The 24,037-nt window shown below is 42.4% G+C and overlaps 1 protein-coding gene across 16 annotated transcripts in view; it reads left to right on the top strand.

The window, feature by feature from the left end:
• The window catches only part of KTN1 (kinectin 1), a 467,921-nt gene that overhangs the window by 220,585 nt on the left and 223,299 nt on the right, over positions 1 to 24,037 (top strand). For all 16 annotated transcript variants that reach the window (XM_086937462.1, XM_086937458.1, XM_086937457.1 and 13 more), the window contains exons 16-17: positions 15,970 to 16,007; positions 22,886 to 22,976. In XM_086937462.1, the coding sequence (XP_086793588.1) occupies positions 15,970 to 16,007; positions 22,886 to 22,976 (129 nt within the window). The remainder of the gene's footprint in view (positions 1 to 15,969; positions 16,008 to 22,885; positions 22,977 to 24,037) is intronic.

The following is a 24,037-nucleotide window of genomic DNA, read 5'->3' as shown; positions in this document are numbered from 1 at the left end:
TGTCTGCATGAGAAGCGTGGGGCATGGGGCCTTCCATGGGAGCATGGTAACAGAGGCTATGAATTACTTACACGGAGACAGGTTGGCCCTTTGCTCTGCAGATGAGGGGGATGTTTACTGAAACTAGTAGGCAGGAATGTATTTTCGAGGAGCGGAACAGATAACTCGAAGGTTATAGTCAGTCTTGGCAGGCAGCAGGCTGAGCTGAGCGCGGTGGGCCGCGCTGGAAGTAAGTCAGAGTTCACGGGTACAGAGGCAGCCTGGGCTGAGGCTTTCAGAGTCAGAAGCCAGAAAAATGGCTCGATGGCAGAAATTCAGGGCCTACTTTGCCAGAGCTGAAAAACGTGTAAGGTACACTACAAAAAGACGTTGGCATAGCATACTTAGAAACGGACTATTTAACCCATTCAGGGTGGGTCTGAAAGAGGACATGTTGACGTTGGACGCAAATGTATTTGTGTCTTCATAGCTGGCACAGGAGGGAAGTTACATGCACTTTAAGCTGGTACATGGAGACGGTGGGGTACGCGCTAGGGAACACAACTTGACCATAGAATTTATATTTTCTCATTATAACTGCTGACACCAATTATTCTATAAATCAGAATCAGCAAATTTGTACCCACTGATCAGTTTTTGGCATGTGTAATTTCACATTCGTGTGAAAGAAACTGTATCAATTGGTATTAAAGATGTAAGAAATTAAGGCTGCTCTTTAATGCGGTCTCCTTTGTGCAACAGATTGTATTCCTTGTCCTCTTGGCTAGACCCAGAATGCTTATTTTAAATTCAATTTGCGGTCTAACTACTCTTGACTGAGTATACTTTGCTATCTTTACCTTCATGTGAACCTTTTTGTCTGGATTTATTTTTGGTGTTTCATAAAAGGAGCCCCCCTCTCCCTACTTGCACAGAAGAAGCTAAAATTAAAAGTATTTACAGGGATTTAGTTAACCACTGAATCGTCGCTCTATGTTCCTTCCCCTTTTATAGGCTGTGCCTTCCACAAGAACTTCCACCCATTGCAACCAAAAACATTTCCTAATGCAATAAATAACATGATATTGGAACATTTTGGTCAAAATAGAAAGAAAATAAACGTTGGTAATGCTAATCATTTTAGATTTTCTATACTGGAAAGATGTTCAGTGTTGCACAGAAGAGGAATTATGTGGGTAGTGGATCATTTCTCCTATCGAGTGTAACACCTTTTCTGCATCTGCCATGCCTAGGCAATATGCTAGAAAAGACTGATTAATGTTCTTTTTTTAACATTAAAAGGCCAACTCAGTAAGCACAGTTGGGGTTGTGTATCGGATAATATTGTGAGGTCCAACTAGAAGGGATCAGCACTTTAGCAGTGCACCCGTGAGCCGCTAGGAAGTGTGCTGCGTTTGTTCCGTGCCGCTCGCCCGAAAGTGACAAGCGTATAAGCACTACCTTTGATTGCTGATGCCAGATCCTTTTTTTCCATGCCTTCTGTCATGGATCGGGAGCTCCTCTTCCAATATTGTCATTTTTCCGATGACTCCTCAAACAAGTTCCAGTGTGCTAGGGAACAATGTACCCACACAAAACAACAAGTTTCAAACCATGCCACGTGTACAGAAAACCGATGTCTGTCATGGACTCCCTTGAGGTGTGTCTTTGCTGTTTGGGCTGAGGCTTCTGCTGAATTATGTGATGAATGTGCTCTTATGCACCCGAAGGTGTGAGACCAGGAGCTGAAGCTGTATGTTGCTGAACACTCAGTGCCGAAGTCGTATACATGAGCGGTCAACTTTGCTCTCAAAGTCCCCTGGTAAGTTGAAATTAAAGTTCAAGTGCAAACATAAAAATAATTACGCTGGACTCAACCTTATCCCGCCACTCTAATCCTAAATAGAAGGTGCTAGGTTGTCACAGTGTCAGTCTCATATCTCCGAGGTCTCTGGTTACGGAAGTAGCTTCTCAACTGATCCCAGTGGGCTCTGAGTTTTCCAGGGCCCTGGCGACACCACAGAAGATTGAAGCCTTCAAGGAGGCAATGCTGCAAATTTTTGGCGTGCTTCCAGCTTCCATCTGCCATGTGGCCAGCATGCTTAGGCCCCCTCCCTCAACCCAAGACTGAATTAAAAAGTCTAGGTTTCTGGCTTGAACAGGACCTATCCCTCAAAACGCAAGCGAAAAAAACAGCTGGCACTTGCGTGGGGCTACTGCGTTCCACCAGAAAGATCCTCCCTTTACTTCCAGGACCCTCCCAGAAATTGCTCGTTCAAGGTCTAGTCTTATCAAGACTAGATTACTGCAATGCTCTCTTTCTTGCTGCCCCGGAATCCACGATCAACATTCTTCAAAGAACACAGAATGCCGCAGCTAGGATTCTTACTGGGACCTCTCGCAGGGTCTCAGCCAAACCCGCCCTTAAGGCACTACATTGGCTGCCGATCCGCGAAAGGGTCAAATTTAAGGCCCTTTGCACGGCCCATAAAGCTTTGCAAAATCAAGGGCCTCCAATGCTAAAAGACATGATCTTTCCATATAGACCCAATAGGCCCCTACGCTCAGCTCAAGGTCATCTGGCCACGGTCCACAAAATTAGAAAAGCCCGAACTGGAGGACGCCGTTTTTCGGTCACTGTGGCCACCTCCTGGAATGCTTTGCCATTTCACCTTCGTTCTGAGTCCAATCTTCTGAAATTTCGCAAGCTCCTAAAAACTCACCTCTTCCCGCAATAACTTCTTCCCTTTCCCCGTCTTCACCCTCAGAAGTTCTGCAATTTCAGCGCTGGGACGCTCACGGGCAGCCATGCGCTATATAAGACCTAAATTTCATTTCATTTCATTTCATTTCATTCTGGCATGCCGGTGGGCCCCATGGTCGGGTTGCCACAGGCTGATCCTTCCACAGTACCATCTGAACGATTGGGACCTGTTACTGGTCCCTTAACCGACACCAGTATGACTTCCAACGCTAGCTTCAAGACCTTATTAGGTTCCTTCTACTTTGACGCTGGTACCAATACTGCTGGCGCTGGAGGAGGATTCAGTACTGATACCCGTGTCAGATATCAAACTAACTTTGGCTTGAATTTGACCAGTGTTACGCTACGAAATCACAAAAGAACAACCAGGTATTGTGCACCCCTGGTTCTCACCTGGTGACTGTCACATCTTACTTGTCAGTAGACAAGTAAGATTGTCTACTCTATTGTCTTTTTGACTCTGACCATATTATAGAACAAGGGATACTTCAGGATATGGCTGATGGTGATGAAGATGGCTTTCTCCTCTCTCACTGCACAGAGGATTTTATTTTACATGGATTTGCAAGAAGCCAGTGGGCTTTACACCTCAACACCTCGACTGAGTTGGTGCTTGACTCACCATTTTGCTCACCAACAGAAGAAAGTGCCTCATTTGCAGTGGCGGTCAAGAGTACAGTTGAGGCACTAGATTTACAGCTGCCTTCAGTTGAGACCAAAACTAATGTCCTGACAGAGATTTTACAGCCTGGGCAAGCTACTTCGGAGCCATTGAACCCTTTTGATGAGGCCATCATGGATTCCTTGATGGCCACTTGGTGGAAGCCCTGATCTTGCCAGCAGTCGTGGAAGACCTTAGTCCCACTTTGGCCCAGACAATTCTTGATGGACAGGACATGGGTAAATGTTACCTGTGCAGGTCTGGATATTACAAATTGCCTCAGGAGGGCAGTATGAACTAGTGTCCTGCTTTGTCAACACACATGGATGTTTTCAACAACACTTTCTGGCATGTATACGCCTCCCTCATGGATATACTCGTTGAGTCCCGCCTTTCCAGTGAAAAGTCAGGCTCTACATTGCAGTGATTTAAGGACAGTTATGTTAGAGTGCATTTGTTGGGTCTGATGATCCCTGCCAAGCAGTTTCTCCCAAATATAAGAAGTTCAAAGGCTATTTCAGAGGACTTGCATATAGGCAGAGACAGTCTCCCCAACGAGGATTGCAGTCATCCCATTCGTTTTGAGGCCAAGGACACAGGTCTGGCAGGCAGCGCCCGGGCTAGCAGGGACATCAGCCCTCCTTTACTGCTTCCCAGTCGCTGAACCCCTTTGTTTGCCCTTTGTGACAGATGGGTCCTACAAATCATTCCATATGTCTTTGTCTTTCCTTTTCCTTTTGCTCCACTAAATATCCCCCTCCCAAACAAAAAAACCAGAGCAAATTTAATATGTAACACTGTAACACTGGTCTATCATAAATGATGGATCGTCACCCTGGTAGGAAATAATAGACCTTTGGTCTCCCCCCTCATTTAATTTCTAGGGTGAGGAATCTGTGGTTAAAAGTTTCCATCAAAAGAACACAATGCTTGCTTTCTGTAACTCTTTTTTTCTCAAAGCTCTAGGTTATGGGGAAAGTTAAACAGCTGTTTTGGAGACATGAGCTGGGCTGTGTTGGAGAGCACTTTGGATAAAAACACTATGTGAATAGCTAGTGGCTTGTTCATTTTGAATTTTAAATTACACTGCAGATTGCTGCCTGAAGGCCACCCCAAACTACGCCAATAAAACCAGTACCTTTATTATCTGAGGTCAAATCTATTAGCAGTTTGTGAATATACTAACAACATTGTTGATACTAGAGCAAAGTCCTGTAAAATGCCCAACTAGGAGGAGGGATTTTCAAGCCATGAAGGCTTGGGATAATTCCAATAAGAGTGAATTGTGACGCGAGACAATCACCAATACATAGTAGTGAAAGATGCTAGGTTATGAGTTTTATTTATCATATCAATTCCGGATCACTGGTTACAAGTGACTGAATAATACACAAATCCATCCAGGTACCAATACTCTACAAATATGAGCATATGCTACAGATCACCTAATGGCTTAATCTTTCTTAAATTAAGGACTGATTGCATGGTGTAAAAACAACCTGAGTGGAGACTCTTCCATTTTAAAGGACCAAACCGTATAATGCCACTAGATTGATGGCAGTGATATGTTAATATATTTACAGAATGAAAAGACGGTTGACTATACAATTCTACACCTCATGCCAATTCTGATATCCAATGATCCGACGCAACCAGCCCTGGCATCTATTGGCGCCACTGTGCTCCAGATCCTTCAAGTTGCACCTGGGTGGGCGTGCACGGAATAATGAACTCCAAAGATTCACAAGGCAAGGTAGTTTTACTTAAGTTCCTTTATTTTATGTTCATTATCAAACCAGAGCTTTAAATTCCAGCCAACGCGTTTCGTTCTCCATCGGAGAACTTCATCAGGGCTTTAAAAGTACAGAGACCATAATCAATGTCACACAAGACATATTCACACATGAAGAGAGAACTAAAAAAAAAAATACAATATAAAGAAAACAACATTAATATCAACATATAAATATACATCCAAAAAAGACAATAACCACATTTTATCAATACATAAACAACCTCAGCTTATATACCCTAATCACAATGATGGTAGAGGTAAAAAAATTGAAAAAGAGAAAATTTGAATTCCAAGAGTGTAAAAAAGCAATCGCTTAAAAAGCCAATAACTGCTAAAAGATTTTAACATGCCATGTTCATATATTGTATCCAATATATGGGAGAGCATATTTACATAGTATTTCCAAAATTTACAGTCGGGCCTTAGAGATGTATCACAAAGCCCTATGGTATCCACTCCAAACAATTAATTCCCCAAATTCCAATCAATATTTGAAAAAAACAAAAAATATAAAAATACATAGAGAACAACACTCAATTGTGAAACGAAGCAAACAATAATAACACAAGAGAAAATATATACATATATATAAACCACAAAACATCACATTTAAAGACCAACAATAATAACAATTAAAATCCCGAAAGGTCATTGTATTTTTACATTTTGAAGGATATATATCATCACAAATGACACCATAAAAAACTAATAAAAATGGTGGCAAAGGGGCAAGAAACAAAATTCAGATAATTGCAAGTCGAAAATAGAAAGAACAACTGATAAGTAAAACGCTGATCATCATGACCTCTAATGTTTAATCAAAGTAGAAAAAATGACTGAACATCAATTCTCAGTACCTCTATGCTCCCATCTGCTCTGGGTACCTCATATCAATGCTAATAGTGTAAATATGGTGTAGTCTCACCTTAATAATATATAGTAGCACCATTCTGTGGGGAGCCTGAGTGTATCTAGATCTTCTCACTTGAGAAAAACGTATCAACCGTCCCAAACGTAATATCTACAAAGAAGGATTAATAATAATTATCTAGGGAAATTACCCAATCTTATATCCCTGCATGATTCGGTATAACGATTAGAATATTATTATGTGCATAAACTATTACATTCGCCAAACCAACCTTAGTCAGTCCAAATGAGCCAGCATCCCAAATCGTAGTTTTTGAATTTTTGACTACAGAGGCTGGCAGGCGCAAGTAGAAATATTAAGAAATGGAAGACGTGAGAGTGGATCCTGTAAGGGCCAAATGTTGAAAAGAAGAAAAACAAAATATTAAATAATTAAAACGCACGTCCACTGTCTATCCATAAGGACAGCTAAGAGTATAAAAAGACTTACCTATATCGGATTGCAGTCCCAATGGGGACTGAGTTAATATCGCTCATGATACGATGAAAAAAATAGAAGTTCACTTGGCTTGGTGGCACTCTAATGCGATTATCTGAAAAAATCCCCGAAATAGGTCGTAATCGGCAACAAGTTTCACAAGAATATAAAAAATATAATAATAAATATTGAGAACATAAGTTCTTACCTGGAATATTAAAGGGTAGGACCAAAAACAATATGGTCAACGGTCCTTGTAATAAACCGCAATCTTATAACAGGAGTAATTCCCAAGGCTTTGATAGGCCTGAGATGGTAAAGAGACAACAAGCACGAGCAGACGCCATTAGGCAATGATTAAAAACACGGAACAGCCAAAGTTGGATCAAATACAATTAGAGCAAAAAGGGCCCACTTTCAGAGTCCTATGCTTTTCAATAATACGGTGATACCCAATACTGGTACCGTAATGGCACAATGTAAAATGCACTATGTTACAACCTAATCATACCAAAAAACAATATGTTTGAGGCATGTGGGCTGCTGAATTCATATCTGTGCATAGATCGCCGCCTAGTGTTGGGTCCGGATGATTGCACATTGTTGTCCTGGAAGAGTCTTCGAAGTATCACAAGATAGGTGGTCCTCCCCTCGACTACAGTGCGCATGGGCATCTTCTCCATCCTCAGATTGTTTTTTTCCGCCATTGGGTTCGGATGTACTTTCCTTTACTCGAAGTTCGGAATAGAAAAAACGTTTCTAAAAGGACAAAAGGCATTCAGACTCGTCGGTATTGTTTCGATCGGTGCCGACAGCTTTATTTACAGTTTATTCAACTCAGGACGTCGAATCGGGCCGCAGGCCTTCTCGGCGCCAAGGGGACTGGTTGTTAATGGAACGAAGTCCATTCAAAAGATGCCCTCTTTGTAATTCTAAATACCCATATATAGATAAACACCCTGTATATAACAAGTGTTTATCTCCAGAACATAATGAAACTGACTGCCTAGCCTGTGCCCAATTTCGATCTAAAAAGACACTTTGGGTTCGACGGGCCGCAAGGCAAATCATGCACAAACCAGCGCCGGAGCCAGAAAATATCTTCGACGATGAACAAGATCTCGTTGAGGCCGAAGACTCAAATCAACAGTCGGATCAAGATTCAGCGCATGACTGCAACTACTATGTCGACGAAGAAGAAGAAATCGTCGAGGTAGGAGACGACGAACAAGGGATCGGGGCCGTCGAAGACGACTCCAGTGATGAAACGGGGCCAACCGTGAGTACGACGCCCCAAACATACACTTCTGTGGTTCCACAGGCTCAAGTCGAGGCATCGCCGGAAGGCCTTAGCCAAGATCTCGAAACACATTCTATAGCCCCGCGATACAGCTCGGCTAAGAATATTAGAAAAGAGCCATCGGATCAACGTAACCCGAAGTTGTTGATATCGAAACCAAAAGTTATAGAACCAAAAACGAAACCGAAACTGATCGACTACACAGTCTTCGGACCAAACTACGTCGATCCATCAGAATCAATCCCAAAGAAAATCGTCGACAATACGGTCTTCGGACAAAACTATGTCGATCCATCGGAGTCGAGCACAAGGGTCGTCGAGCCGAAGGCTGGCGCACCTACATCCACTCCAAAACAAAAGGCTGTCGAACCGATAAGATCGGCGCCGACAGTTGACAACACAAAAAAAGGACTCGATCCAAAAAAGGTTGTCGAACCGAAGTAGAGTCGACAAACCAATGGCTGTGCAACAAAAGAATATCGAGCCAAAGAAAGTCGTCCCGAAGAAAGGCATCGAGCCGAGACAGCAAAGCATCGGACCAAAAACACCGGTTCCGAAGATGCTACAATGTCATAAGGGGACTATCGACTCAACGAAAAATGTCAAAACAATAAAAACATCGGCTCCAAAGAAACGGGCCCAACCTAAAAAGACTGTTGAAACACAAAAAGCTCTCGGACCGATCGAATTTGGTCTACCAATTTCCTCTAAAACAAAGGCAGTCGACCCGAAAACCGGTATCAACCCGAAACAAACAAAACCAAAGACATTGGCAAAACAACCAAGAACTACTGAGCAGGAGATCTTATATCCAGACCCCTCATCAGAAGAACAGTCAACACTTTACATTGACCCTAATTCTGGCAAAGTCACTCTCTACAAGAAAAAGATCAGACCAGACACTGAAAAAGAGACTTATGTCATCCCACTCAAAAAGAAAAGGGACTGTGCTACTTCACCTATTCTATTTGGACCTATAAAACAAACTATACCTAATACGTACTCCTATACCCCCACACACTCAGATGAAGAGGTGGATTATGATGAATACAATTAGATAGTAGACCCTGACCAAGACAGTCAAGCTCAACCATGGGCAGACCCAGTACAACCTGGTGATTCTCAGCCCATTCCAGATGCACCTGCATACCCTGCTAAGCCTTCTCCTACAGAGGATACAGCTGCTTTTAATGAACTAATAGATAGGGCAGCCCTCCATCACAATGTAGAGATGCATGCAGACCCCATTGAGGAGGATTTCCTCTTTGACACTTTTGCAACATCAGAAAGATCTGTCAAAACACTACCTATGTTAAAAGGGGTACTTAAACATGCAGGGGACATATTTAAAGAAACAACTAGGGCACGGGTCATTAACCCCAGAATAGAGAGGAAATACAGGCCAGCACCAGTAGACCCCACATATATTAAGGGACAACTGCCTTTGGATTCCTTAGTGGTGCCCAATGCACGTAAACGTGCAAACTCACAAACCACTGGAGAAGCTCCACCTCCTGACAAAGAATCAAAGATCTTAGAGGCCTCAGGAAAAAGGGTAGCTACTCAAGCAGCTAATATATGACGAATATCTAATACACAAGCCCTGTTAGCTAGGTACGACAGGGCACATTATGACACCCTAGAGACACTTCTCCCGTATTTACCTGAACCTTACAAGGAACAGGCTGAAGACCTAGTACAAGAGGGAAAGCTAATAACTAACGCCTCCATTAAATGTGCCCTAGACGTGGCAGATACAGCGGCCAGATCAATTAAGACCATTGCTTTGCTCAGGAGACATGCGTGGCTTCGCATCTCAGGTTTCAAAAATGAAGTCCAGTCTACTTTATTAAACCAGCCAGTAAATCCTGACTATTTGTTTGGTCCAGCTGTAGATACAATCCTGGACAAGATGAAAAAGGACACTGAAACAGCTAAGTCTATGGGAGCCTTTCAATCCCAACAGCATAGAGGCTCCTTTCGTCGCTCCAATTACAGAGTTGCTGCAAGAGGTAGCTCATCACAGCAGACTTCAATCTACAAAGAAAATAAGCAAACCACCTACAATAAAAACAATAGAGGTGGATACCGCTGCAATAACAACAAAGGCAGAGGACGAGGGAATAATACCATCAGATCCTCTACCAACACAAAACAGTGACTTCTTAGCGCTACCCCCAGACCATACAACACCAGTCGGGGGCGATTACAGCAGTTCCTACCAGTCTGGCAAAACATCACTACAGACAAGTGGGTAAGGCAAATTATCCAGGATGGCTATTGCCTAGAGCTAACCTCCACACCACCCAACATACCACCAAGACACCGTCCTATGTCTGCAGAACACCTAAACTTATTGCAGCAAGAAGTCATCAGCATGCTGCCATATGGGGCCATAGAACTAGTACCATTAGAACATCAGGGTACTGGGGTATACTCACTATACTTCCTAATCCCCAAAAAAGGACGGGTCTCTCACACCAATATTGGACCTCAGGCCCCTAAATCAATACATTTTATCAGAGCATTTTCATATGCTCACTCTACAACAAGTCTTACCACTGCTGCAACAAGGAGACTTCTTTGCAACTTTGGACCTCAAAGATGCATATTTCCATATACCAATACATCCTGCTCACAGGAAATATCTCCGGTTCACAATACAAAATCAACATTACCAATTCAAAGTCCTTCCATTTGTTGTAACAGCCCCAAGGGTGTTCACAAAATGCCTAGCGACAGTAGCTGCACATTTAAGAAGACAACATATTCACGTCTATCCGTACCTGGACGACTGGCTAATACAAGCAAAGTCGGCCCAGTAATGTGCCAGCCACATGTCCCAAACCATTCACCTCCTGCACAGTCTAGGCTTCACGTTGAACTACCCAAAATCTCATCTCCAGCCGTCACATGTACAGCAGTACCTGGGAGCAACAATAAATACTCTGGCAGCAAAAGCATACCCAAACACTGCAAGAATAAACAGTATGCAACTGCTGATCCTAAAGTTCAAGCCCCAACACTCGCTCTCTGCCCGAGTGTTTATGCAACTCATAGGCATGATGGCTTCGTGCATCTTCATAGTCCCTCACGCAAGACTACACATGTGTCCGCTACAACAGTGCTTAGCACGGCAGTGGAACCAGGCTCAAGGACAATTAAACGTGTTGGTGACCAGTCGTGCCTACAACTCTCTGCATTGGTGGAATCCACAAAACCTTTGCAAGGGACGACTGTTCCAAGAGCCTGTACCACAAATAGTGTTGACGACAGAAGCATCCCTGACAGGATGGGGAGCCCATGTCCTTCAGTACACAGTGCAGGGCCTATGGACGACACAACAAAAGAAAATGCACATCAACTTGTTAGAGATGATTGCAATTTTTCTGTCAATGAAAGCGTTCAAAGTACATTTATGCAACAAAACTGTGTTGATCCGGGCGGACAGCATGACAGCAATGTATTACATACAGAAACAGGGAGGAACACACTCTCCACAGCTATCACATCTAGCCCAAAGCATGTGGAAGTGGGCCATTCAAAGAAACATTTTTCTCATGGCGGAACACCTCCAAGGCAAGGACAACCAAATAGCGGATCTGCTCAGCAGACACAGCCAACAAATGCACGAGCGGGAGATTCATCCCACAGTGCTACAACCGTACTTCCAACAGTGGGGTCAAACAGAGATAGACCTATTCGCCACAAAGGAAAATGCAAAATGTCAGTACTTTGCCGCCAGGTTTCCACATCCGCAGTCGCAGGGCAATGCGATATGGATGAACTGGTCAGGCAAATTTGCGTACGCTTTTCCCCCAGCACCGTTAATACCGCTAGTGGCACGCAAAGTACGCCAACATTCACTGACACTAATCCTGGTTGCTCCAACATGGGCGAGGCAGCCATGGTACACAACTTTTCTAGAACTTTCCGTGGTGCCTCATCAAAGACTGCGCTAACACCCACTCTTCTCACTCAGAGCCATGGAGACATACAGCACCCAGATCTGCAACAACTGAACCTTGCAATCTGGCTCCTGAAATCTTAGAGTTTGGGTACCTAAACTTACCTCCTGACTGTATGAACATTATAAAGGATGCAAAAAGACCTACTACCAGAGCTTGTTACGCAGCAAAGTGGAAGCGTTTTGTCATTTACTGTAATAACAATGACATAAACCCACTAGATGCTTCAACGCAAAATATCATTTGCTACCTTTTGCACCTACATCATTGCAATTTAGCTTATTAGTCTATAAGAATACACTTAGCTGCCATTACAGCTTATCTTCAGAACAGACAGCATCTTTCGCTGTTTAAAGTGCCTGCAATTAAAGCATTCACGGAGGGATTCGAACGAAAAATCACCCCCAAAACACCCACCTTCACCTGTCTGGAACCTAAACGTTGTTTTAACCAGACTAATGGGACCACCATTTGAACCGTTGCATTCATGTGAATTACAGTTCCTAACATGGAAGGTAGCTTTTCTTGTAGCAATTACTTCGCTTAGAAGAGTTAGCGAGCTGCAAGCCCTAACTATGCAAGAGCCATTCATCCAAATACATGCAAATAGGGTAGTTCTTAAAACAAATACTAAATTTATGCCAAAAGTGGTATCCCATTTTCATATCCATCAGACAATAGAACTGTCAGTGTTCTTTCCAAATCCACAGTCAGTACCTGAAAGGGCTCTACACACACTAGATGTTAAAAGAGCTCTTCTATACTACATTGATCGAACCAAGGATTTTAGGAAAACTAAACAGTTGTTTGTTGCCTTTTCACCACAACACAAAGGCAACCCCATTTCAAAATCTGGGTTAGCCAGATGGATAACTAAGTGCATTCAAATATGTTATCTTAAAGCAAAACACACTTTAACAGTTCCCCCAAGAGCGCATTCCACACGCAAACTAGGGGCATCCATGGCTTTCCTAGGAAACATTCCTCTAGAGGAAGTTATGTAAAGGAGCCACATGGACTACCATACATACTTTCACAAAACACTATTGTGTAGATGTACATTCCAAACAGTAAGCTGCTGTAGGACAGGCTGTTCTAAAAACTCTGTTTCAGACTGCTGCAGCTGGCAAAGGGAGCCACCGCTAGGGGAGAGACTGCTATACATTCTATGCATAGATATGAATTCAGCAGCCCACATGCCTCGAACGGAATATGCTACTTACCAGTATGCATCTGTTCTTGGCATGTAGGGCTGCTGACATTCATATCGCCCACCCTCCTCCCTGGTGCCTGTCGCAGCTGTAGCATTCATTCTTACTCTTACTTTCTTGCATGAACATCTCTTACTGTACCACACTCCATCTCTACCACACTGGCGAAAAACAATCTGAGGACGGAGAGGATGCCCATGCGCACTGTAGTCCAGGGGAGGAGCCACCTATCTTGTGATACTTAGACTCTTCCAGGACAACAATGTGCAATCATCCGGGCCCAAAACTAGGCGGCAATCTATGCACAGATATGAATGTCAGCAGCCCTACATGCCAAGAACAGATGCATACTGGTTAGTAGCATATTCCTTAAATAACGTAGCCTACACGTTTCGATTATTTCAAGAGCCCCCCCCCTCGGAAAGGAGAGCCCGCCATATCGTTTACGGCGGCCCCTACATAGTGCAGCACAAACGGATGTCTGCAGGAATCCCCGCCTTAACCAACGAACCATTGTAGGTACGTCTCCAACCCATATAACAGCAAACCCATATTGTACTGCAGTCTCGAATGGAAAAAGCGCAATAACGAAGATTCTTTTAAAATAACCATCCACAACCCAAAAACCTTACCTGTTCGCACCATCCGTGTGGTTGGAATGCCGAGAATAATGGTATCTTAGACTCTCATTCAAATAGTGTCCGCATAGGACGTGGTCAGAAAGCACGTAGGCGTCAAAGCATCACATAACAACTAGACCTTCACCCTATCGTGTCAGTACAAAGCAGGAAGAGGACCGGAATGTAATGATAAACATCCGGGTCAAAAAAAAGGAAGAGCCAGAATATTTGGCTAAATATCGCGAATATTGAAAGTATCAGAAAGCGTCACATAAATGCTAGACCTACACCCTATTGAGTTGGTACAAAGCAGGAAGTGGACCTAGATGTTGGAATAAACATCCAGGTTAGACAAAGAAGAGCCAAAATACATAGCTAAATATCACGGATATCAAAGGGAAATCTATTGAAAGGACACTGTCTAGTTAGTATAACACATACTCGTTTTACAAAAAAACGATTAATACAATGATGCCAATTGTGCAATAACAAAAAAACAAAAACTAAATAAAACAAAGAATAAAAGTATTTTAGTACCAATATCACCAGCATTTGGCAGAGCGTAATCGTTTAACGATATGATCATGGCGCTATATTCCAAATATGAATAAACTCCACTATCAGGTAAACAAAAACGATGAAAACAGCATATAGTGCTGAGATAAGTTCGCCATGTAACCAAAAGGAAACCTAAAGCCCAAACCTTAAGCCCCTCATAGGCGCTTGGTTCCTAAGCGATGTTTAGACACATGCCAAAAAATCATAGATAAAAAGAAGAGGTAGGACGATGATCAGAGAAGTGCCATATTAACATATAAATATCACTGCAAGTTATAGATGGAAAGACAGTTATTCGAAGAGTAACAAAATACCAAATGTATTTTCGAGGGAGTAATTTCAATAAAGCCGCCTTGTGGTACATACTTAGGGAAACGAAAGAAGATGAAAAAATGCATATAATAATTCCATAAGTACTGGCGGGAAAGAAATCCAAAGTTTGAGCACACAATTTACCAGATCAAACCAGCCGGCTATAAAATATCATAATTATCATGATACAATAGTCACCCAGAGCAATTAGCACCTCTGTATTATTTCAGAAACTAATGCATCTCAGTATCTGTATTGTGGCCATGTGTAATCGCCCGCAATTTACAAATCCACCTTGCTTCGTTTTGCCTTTGGATAAGCTCCCTGTTCCCGCCTCTGGCTTTCATATGTTTAATACCATAGAACCAAAATTGATTACCAGGGTGTTTTTTTAAAAAGTGCTCAGCCAAGGGATATTTGGTGTCCTTATTTAGAATGGTCCGTCTATGTTCTTGAATTCTTGTTTGTACAATTAGATTTTTCAGTGATATGTTAATCTAAACAACTGCCATGCACAGGGACAGATATGTTTTATGGCCTAATGGACAGTAGCTGAAGGAGACTGTAGTAAACTACTGGAACACATGTAATGAAGAACCAGTGTGAAACGTTTACATTGAGTTTAGTTAATAGAATGCTTTCGGCCTGTGACAACTGAGATCATCCTTTGGATAACCAGAACATATAATGGATTATTAAACAACCCTGCATATTCTATAGACCAGTATTTTCAAGAAAAGAGATGCAGTGCAAGTGGAAGTGAGCAATTGTGCTTTTTTTAATTTTGAGTTCCAGTCTCGTTTGAAACCAATGAAGAGATACTAAAAGAATAAACATGAATGCATACTCCTATGTAGTTCTGTCCAGTTTCTCCTGGCATGGTGCTTGTTTTTTTATATAACCTGCCGTTCATGAGTAATCCATGCAAATACATATGGGTTTATTGATCAAAAGCAAACGTGCTTAGTAAGGCAATGTCTGTCTTACAGTAATCACAATGTGATTGGTAGTTGCATGCCTGATGCAGTGAAAAGACTACTGACATTGAATTATTCATGTTAGCAGTTATGCCTTCTGGTACCTAGAATTTTTTATCTACTTTACAGTCAGTTACAGGAGCCATTTCCAAGCCATTTTCCTGTTTTTAGCACAGTGATTTAGCTTATAGAATGACACAGCCAGGGTCACCCTCGCTCATGCTGCTTTCAGATCTCCATTCACTTTTCAGGAACATCTCATCGGCCTCCCTCCATGTTTCTTCCTATTCCACCATGATATTACAGTTAGCTATATTGCACATATGTTTTGCTGAATGTCCCTATCTAGATTATTGGACTAGAGCAAGGGATAGAGTTAACTAAGAATATTTTCATTTTCTACCAGGTACATTGCTCGGGCATGGTGTGTGCTATTTCAATGAATTTTTTTTGTCTTTTCTTTTTTCATTATGCAGGCTGCTGCTGCACATGCTTTTGAACAGATGCAAAGAAGGTAAAATATATAATTACTATATAAGCTACATTATATGCCGGGGGCATTCTATAGCCAGGGCAGAAACAAATGTTTTTCTGAATGCCAGTCTATAAAGTATCCTTTTAGCCAACTATATAAGGAGACTCGGAGGAATATAGACTGAGGCACCCTCTTTCCCACAGGCTGCATTCAGAAAAGCACTAGTCCTGTTCAGTTGCTGTAACCATTTGTTCTGAAAACCCTATTGCAAGTGTGTACTTTTTTCCCATTTGAGGGTCTGCTTCCTATGTTAAAGCTAAACCCAGGTGATGAGACCGATACATGTGTTGTCAACTTCTGTCTTATGAAGAAAATGAGCGCTGGTTACCCAAAGGTTAAGTAGACTCCTCACACGAGCAACCAGTGGTTCCAAAAATTAGTTACTGTGTTCTAAACCTGGAGGGGCAGACAAGGCGAGCCCTCATAGTGATAAAAGGACTACTGTCCATGTCATAGGTTTCATGTGTGTGCATTGTAATGTTAGCATACTGTGAAAAGTAGTCATTTTAGTGACTAGGCTTCTTTTTACCAGCGTTGTGTGAATGTGAGCCTACCAGCCCATTCATCAGTTTACAGTAAACCAGGCATCCTAGTGCTGAGATCCTGAGTGCAGAGCATGTGCATTTATTTTTATGCAGTACGTATGTGTTTACATGAGCCAGAGTTATACAGAGGTTCCATTTTGAACGGTTCTGGTCTGGGCTGTGTACAAGATTGAATTGAGGTAGCTTTTCTAAGATGGCAGAGCTATGTGTTTGAGGCACGAGGTAGGTGACTCCTCCTTTCGGTGATAGTGCGCATGGGCATCAACTCCATCCTTAGATAGTTTTTTTCCGCCATCGGTTTCAGATGTGTATTTCTGCTCTCTGGTTCGGTATCGTTTTCGAACCCCTTCAAGGCGTAATCATCTGCCCTCGACGGTATTGTCTTTCGATCCTGGTTTCCCATTCAACGCGCATCGTATAAATTGTGAAAACCTTAGATCGGGAACTTTGAGGCGGGCCGTCTGTCCTACCCGTGCCGACCACGCCAGCAGTCGATGGAACGGACTCCATTCAAGCTATGTCCTGGGTGTTGTGCTAAGTTTCCGCGCACAGACTTGCACGAGGTTTGCAATCTCTGCTTATCCCCGGAACACAACGAGAAGGACTGCGAAGCGTGTCGATCATTCCGATTGAAGAAGACCCTTCGTGATTGTCAGGCTCGACGCCATGAGATGCAATGCGGCAGCGTCTCCGTACCGGACATCTTCGGCGAAGATCTAGACCAACATCCAGCCGCAGAAGCAGAGGAAGAAGACCCGGTCTCCGTGTCCGAAGCCCACACCGACATGGAGGAAGACCTGAACGTCACTCCGGGCCAACGTGCAGTGAGTACAGATCCCCATGTGCCCACGCAACCAAAATCTAAGGCTCCGGTATCACCCTCTGGTCGACACTGAGAAAAAGTTTCAGATGCCCCGCCCTCCAGCCCGACTATGAAACGTAAAGTCTTCTGGCTCGAGCCAGAACCGGCCCCATTCCGGTGCCGAACCAACACGTTTGGCACCAAAACATAAAACAAACATGTGCCAGCCCCTACACCTACGGCACCAAAGACACCTTTGGCACCGAATGCTTCGCATCCTAAATCCTCCCAAGTTAAAAACTTTGGACCCGAAAGTGTCCCAAAAATCCTCAGAGCCTAAATCCTCAACACCTAAAGCGTCTGAGCCGACACCCTCTGCGCCGAAAAGTTCAGAGCTGTAACATGCCACTCCAAAAGCTTTACACCCTCAGCAGGATGAAACTAAGCACTCTCATTCAAAACATTTGCCGCATAAAGACTCTCAGCCCAAATCTTCCACGCCGAAATCTACTCCTAAAGAGAAAAATACTCCTTCCAAGGAACCTCTATCTGAAAAGACAATTTTGGATCCAAAACAAAAGACTTAGTATTGACCCTCAAACTGGACACCTTCTGGCCACTCTTCCTTAAAAACGGAAGCTGGATCTCGCAGAGAAATCTCCTATCCCTCCTGAAGAAAAAGGACATGGGTACTTACCCTTCTCCTCCTTACATACCTCCCTCTCCTTCTCTTAATCCCAGTTTACTGATGACACCATCAAATTCACTATCATCTCCACTTTCACCTGACCCACAGGATGACGATTATGGGGATGGGGATGAGTATGAAGATCAGGAAATACCACAAGACATACCACAGGACACTAACCCCTGAGAAGATTATAATCCGGATCCAGATCAAAATAACGAGTCTGACCTGTATCCCTCCAGACCCTCCCCACCTGATTACAATATTGCTTTTGCACAGCTTATCAATAGGGCTGGAGCTACATACAGAACCTCTAGAAGAGAATTTCCTGTGGAGACATTTACGCACTCACAAAGGTCTACTAATACTTTGCCAATGCTCAATGGCTTGTTAAATACACAGACGAGGTATTCAAAGACCCAGTTAGAGCCAGAATACTCACACCTAGAGTGGATAAAAAAATACAAGTCCGCTCCTACAGACCATTCATATTTAAAAGGCCAGTTGCCCTTTGACTCTTTTGTTGTATCTAACACCCGCAATAGAGCTAACTCTCAAACTGCAGATGACGCCCCTCCTCCTGATAAGGAGTCGAAACTTATTGATGCCTCAGGCAAACTAGTGGCTTCACAGGCTGCTAACCATTGGCGTTTTGCCAAAGCTCTGGTCCCGTTAGCACGCTACGATAGGGCTCACTATGATGAGTTGAATAAACTCATGCAACACTTGCCTGATGAGTATAAGCCAAAGCTAACGACCTCATTCAGAAAGGTAAGCTTATCATCAGCACTTCCATAAAATGTGTACTTGATGCAGCAGACACAGCATCACGGGCCATCAATACCAGCATACTGCCTCACAGGCACGCCTGGCTTCGACTCTCGATTCAAGCAGGAGGTCCAATCCTCCATACTTTTTCAGCCCTTTGATAAGGAACATCTTTTCCGGCCAATGATCAATACTTCAATAGAGAAAATGGAAAAAAAGACACCGATACTGCTAAGTCCATGGGGGCCTTGCAAATGCCTTCTAACTGGCTCCTTTCGCCGCTTCTTTTAAAGGGGTGGCTCAAAGTGTCATCAGATAATCCTTCTTCCTCTTATAAGATTATCAACCAATCTACCTCCACCAGAGGTTATTTTCAAGGAGGCTACAGAGGAAATAATAAGGGAAGAGGCAAAGGTAACTCCACCCGCACTTCCCCTGCCAATAAACAGGGACCTCCCTCTGATCATCCCACACCTGTCTGGGGACGTCGCTCACAGTTCCTACCTGACTGGAATTCAGTCACCTCCGACAAGTGGGTAATACAAATTATCCAGTATGGTTATTGCCTGGAACTTACCTGCACTCCCCCAACTTTCCTGCCAAGAGAACGTGCAATGTCACCAGAACATAACACCCTTTTAAAACAAGAGGTTCTCCCTCTGTTAGAAAAACATGCGATAAAACCAGTACCATTATGTCATCAAGGGACAGAAGTGTACTCCCTATACTTTTTGATTCCAAATAAGGACGGCTCTCTCAGGCCCATACTGGACTTCAGACAGCTAAACCTCCATATTCAATCAGACCACTTAACATGGTCACCCTACAACAGGTGCTCCCATTGCTTCAACAAGGAGACTTTCTGTCCACTCTGGATTTAAAGGACGCCTACTGCCATATTCCCATTCACCTGGCGCACAGGAAATATCTCAGGTTTGTAGTAAGCGGACAACATTACCAATTCAAAGTTCTTCCGTTGGGGGATACTAAAGTACCCAGAGTCTTCACCAAGTGTCTGGCAGTAGTCGCAGCTCATTTAAGAAGACAACATATTCCCATCTTCCCTTACTTAGACGACTGGCTAATAAAAGCCAAGTCACAACACTACCACATAAACCACACTCACAAGACAGTTCAGCTGCTTCACAACTTGGGATTCACCAAGTCTCATCTCCAATCAACACGCAAGTGTACCTAGGAGCCACAATAGACACTTGCAAAGCTCTAGCATACCCCAACCCAGTCAGGACACGCAACATGCAAAACCTGCTATCACAATTTCAGCCTCAACACTCATTACCAGCTCGAGTGTTCATGCAATTGATTGGAATGATGGCTTCTTGCATTCTAATTGTTCCCTACGCAACACTCCAGATGCGTCACCTACAGGAATGCTTAGAAAGTCAGTGGAACCAGGCTCAGGGTCAGATAACCGGTCTGGTGTTGGTAGACGACCGCACCCAATCGCTCTCTGCAGTGATGGAATTCACAAAACCTTTCTAAAGGGTGGCCATTCCTCGACCTGGTTCCACAGATAGTGCTAACAGCAGACGCATCTCTCACTGGTCTGGGAGCAAAATCATACCATTCAGGGCATGTGGACACTGCAACAAAACAACTCCACATAAACCTTATGGAGCTGCTAGTAATTTGTCTAGCATTAAACGTTTTTCAACAACATATAGTAGGCAAAGCTGTCCTAGTCCTAACAGAAAATATGACAGCAATGTACTACATACAAAAACTGGGGGGGGGGGGGGGGACGGGGGGAGTCGCACTCTACAGCGTTCACACCTAGCTCAAAGTATATGGAGATGAGCCATACCTCAAAAGATATATCTCCTTGCAGAATACCTCCCAGGAGTAAAGAATCAGATTGCAGATCTGCTCAGCCGTCAAGGACAACAGATCCACGAATGGGAACTACATCCCCAAGTACTCCTCCCATTCTTTGAGATGTGGGGCTACCCAGAAATAGATCTGTTTGCCACACACATCAACGCAAAATGCCCAAACTTTGCATCCAGGTAGCCACACTCATTGTCCAAAGGCAATGCACTATTGATGAATTGATCAGGGAAATTTGTTTGCGCTTTTCCACCTCTCCTGCTAATTCAATTAGTGATTTGGAAGCTCAAGCAACATTCCTTCACAATGATCCTAGTTGCTCCCACATGGGCTCGACAAACGTGGTTCACAACCGTGTTGGAACTATCAGTAGTTCCTCTTTAAAATTTACACCTCTCCCCCAAGCTTCTCACTCAGAACCATGGAGAGATAAGACCTCCCAGTCAACTCAAAATTTCGACCTGGCACCTGAAATCATAGAGTTTGGCTACCTTAATCTCCCAGCAGACTGCATGAACGTCATTAGGGAGGCTAGACACCCCACCATAAGAGCATGCTATGCAGCAAAATGGATTTTTAAAAAAATGTATTGTACTAAAAAACAAATCCATACGCTAGATGCTTCAAAACATAATTTGCTATCTGTTACACCTACAACGTGCTAACATAGCATATACATCTACACGATTACATCTTGCCGCTATAGCGGCTTACCTACAAAACAGACAAAACTTGTCTTTGTTTCGTGTACCCGCTATCAAAGCATTAATGGAAGAACTCAAAAGAATCATTCCTCTTAGATTTCCACCTTCTCCCGTGTGGAATCTTGATATAGTCCTTACAAGACTCATGGGCCCACCATTTGAGCCTTTGCACAATTGCGAAATACAGTAAATGACTTGGAAAGTAGCCTTCCTTATAGCCATCACATATCTTAGAAAAGTTGGTGAGCTCCAGGCACTAACCATACAAGAACCATTTTTACTAATTCACCATAATAAAGTGGTTCTTAAGACTAACCCAACATTTTTACCCAAAGTCCTTTCTGCTTTCCATCTTAACCAGTCTGTTGGGTTAACCTTGTTTTTTCCTCAACCAGACTCTGTGGCAGAACTTGCTCTTCACACATTAGATGTGAAAAGAGCGATACTTTATTACATTGAAAGAACAAAATCTTTTAGGAAAACTAAACACCTTTGTTGCTTTTGCCCCATCACGTAAAGGCACAAAATACCACAGAAGTTAGATGTACAGACAAAATGAAAAAACCTAGGAACTAGAAGGGGAAAAAAAGAACTAAGTTGATGTGTGTAAATGTGCCCTGTCAATAAATAATGCAATAGATGCTTACCCTAGGATCCAGAGTAGATGCCAACTGTGTTGCCTAGTTAGTTAACTGTGGGGTGGGTGGGGGGGACTCAGGGTTGTTTTATGGACTTGATTGGCATATGGATCACCTGTTAAAATTATTTTATAAAATAGACAAATTTATAGTGAAGATGCAATACGGATTGGACTAATTACGAAAATTTATATTTGAGTCCGGAGATTGCAACTGTGTAGCAGAATGGTAACTGTAACACTTGCATTGTAATAATTTATACATGTATGCTCATGATTCGGAACAGGTGCTAATTTTATAAGGAAGTTTACTATTAAAACTCAATGAAGATTGTTTACAAAAAAAAAAGAAAAAAGCGTACACCAAGGAAGCTCTGTGTTTTAAAAATCGGTCTTCTTGGAGTGTTCTAATCTTGTAACTTCCCTTTTTAATCTGAGATGTTTTTGGAAAGTTTACAAATTTAACATAGGCTGTTTTAAGCTGTCGCTTTGAGGGAGCATGTCGCATACCAAGTCTGTGAAATTAGAAGTTGAATTTTTGAGGAAGGTGTTTAACTTGATGTATTTACTCGGGGTGTGTGAAGTAAATGAAGTGTATGTTTGTGCAGAATACCAAGGGTTTAGCATTTTGAAACTTTAAAATACTAATCTTCCTCTATGGTTATTTGTGTACTGAGTACCCGTGTATGCAGTCAAAGGTATATTTTTACCGGGGTTTAGTAATTGCTCTTAAGTTTTCGATGCCTTTTCGTGGTAGTATTCTTTTCTTGTGGAATCCACTAGGTTTTCAAGAACTAATGTATACATTTGTGAATAGATCAATGTCTGTTTGGTGATATGAGAAATGTCTATTTGATATTTGCAGCATGCACGAAAAAGATGAAAAAATAAGAGCACTAGAAGAACGGCTACAAAATGAACTAATTCGTTTCTCAAACAAAATGGAAGATTATAAGGTACAAAAATAGTTTCTTTGCTTGCATCCTAATTCTGAGCATGCAGTGAATATTTCGCTGTTGGTGAGGGAGATTTTCGCGACTCTGCCGGCATGATCTTGATTAAAAAAGATGCTTTTAAAAAGCTTTCTGTTGTCAAACTGTCTCCTAACTTCGCTCCTCTTTCCAAGTAGAAGCACACCACATGTTTTAATTAGTTGTGATTTGACCTATATCTTTAAGTTAAGGGCAAAGCATAATTTTTTAGAACACTGTGGAATCTTATAGGTAATTTTTTGCCGGATATATTTATATGAGTGATGAAATTCGAAACACAAGGATTGTTTTGAGATTACTATCATATGGTTGAAAGCATATATGAAAAATCAATGATGATATTTGGCAATGTGTCAAAAAAAAAGTAACCGCTAGAACTTGCACAAATGGGGTATATTTTAAAGATTTGGTGTGTATATAAATTTATAAAATTTTATGAAATATCAAAAAAATCTTTTTTAGGAGCACACAGTAGGTTTTTCCTAGGATCACGGTAGCACTTTTTTATGTACATACATATTTATCACTTAATCAGTATTCATAGGCCTCCATATAAACAAATTCAGAATTTTTTTTAAATTGGTGTAGGTAAAGTGTTTTTGGGAAATTTCGGATAACAGCATTTATGCAGATTACATGTGAGGTCCAAAGAAGTCTTTTCTATGAGTGGCAAATTTAGAACCGATGTGAGCTTGAGCAGGTTTATTTAATGACCCTAAATTGCAGATTTTGCACAGATTGCTAATTTGCACATCCTGTGGTTTACATATGTATTTATTTAAATATTAATGTGTGAGGGTCTGTTGTGCAACGAAAAAAAAATAGCGTTTGTCTCAATAAAGTTACACGATTGAGACAGCTCATGAGGACTGGTTAGGGCTTTATTAAGCCCGTGGTACTATCATGATAATAAGTGTCGTGATTTATACTATCACCTAGGAATCCAAATAACAGTTTGGTAATTTTGTCAAATGTATGAAATGACTCTGACATAATCGTATCGGAACGTTTTACCGTGTGTCTTA

This window comes from Lissotriton vulgaris, chromosome 9 (genome assembly GCF_964263255.1).
Source record: "Lissotriton vulgaris chromosome 9, aLisVul1.2, whole genome shotgun sequence".
Classification (NCBI taxonomy): domain Eukaryota; kingdom Metazoa; phylum Chordata; class Amphibia; order Caudata; family Salamandridae; genus Lissotriton; species Lissotriton vulgaris.
The sequence above is the reverse complement of the archived record's forward strand: the minus strand, read 5'-3'. Positions and strand labels throughout refer to the sequence as shown.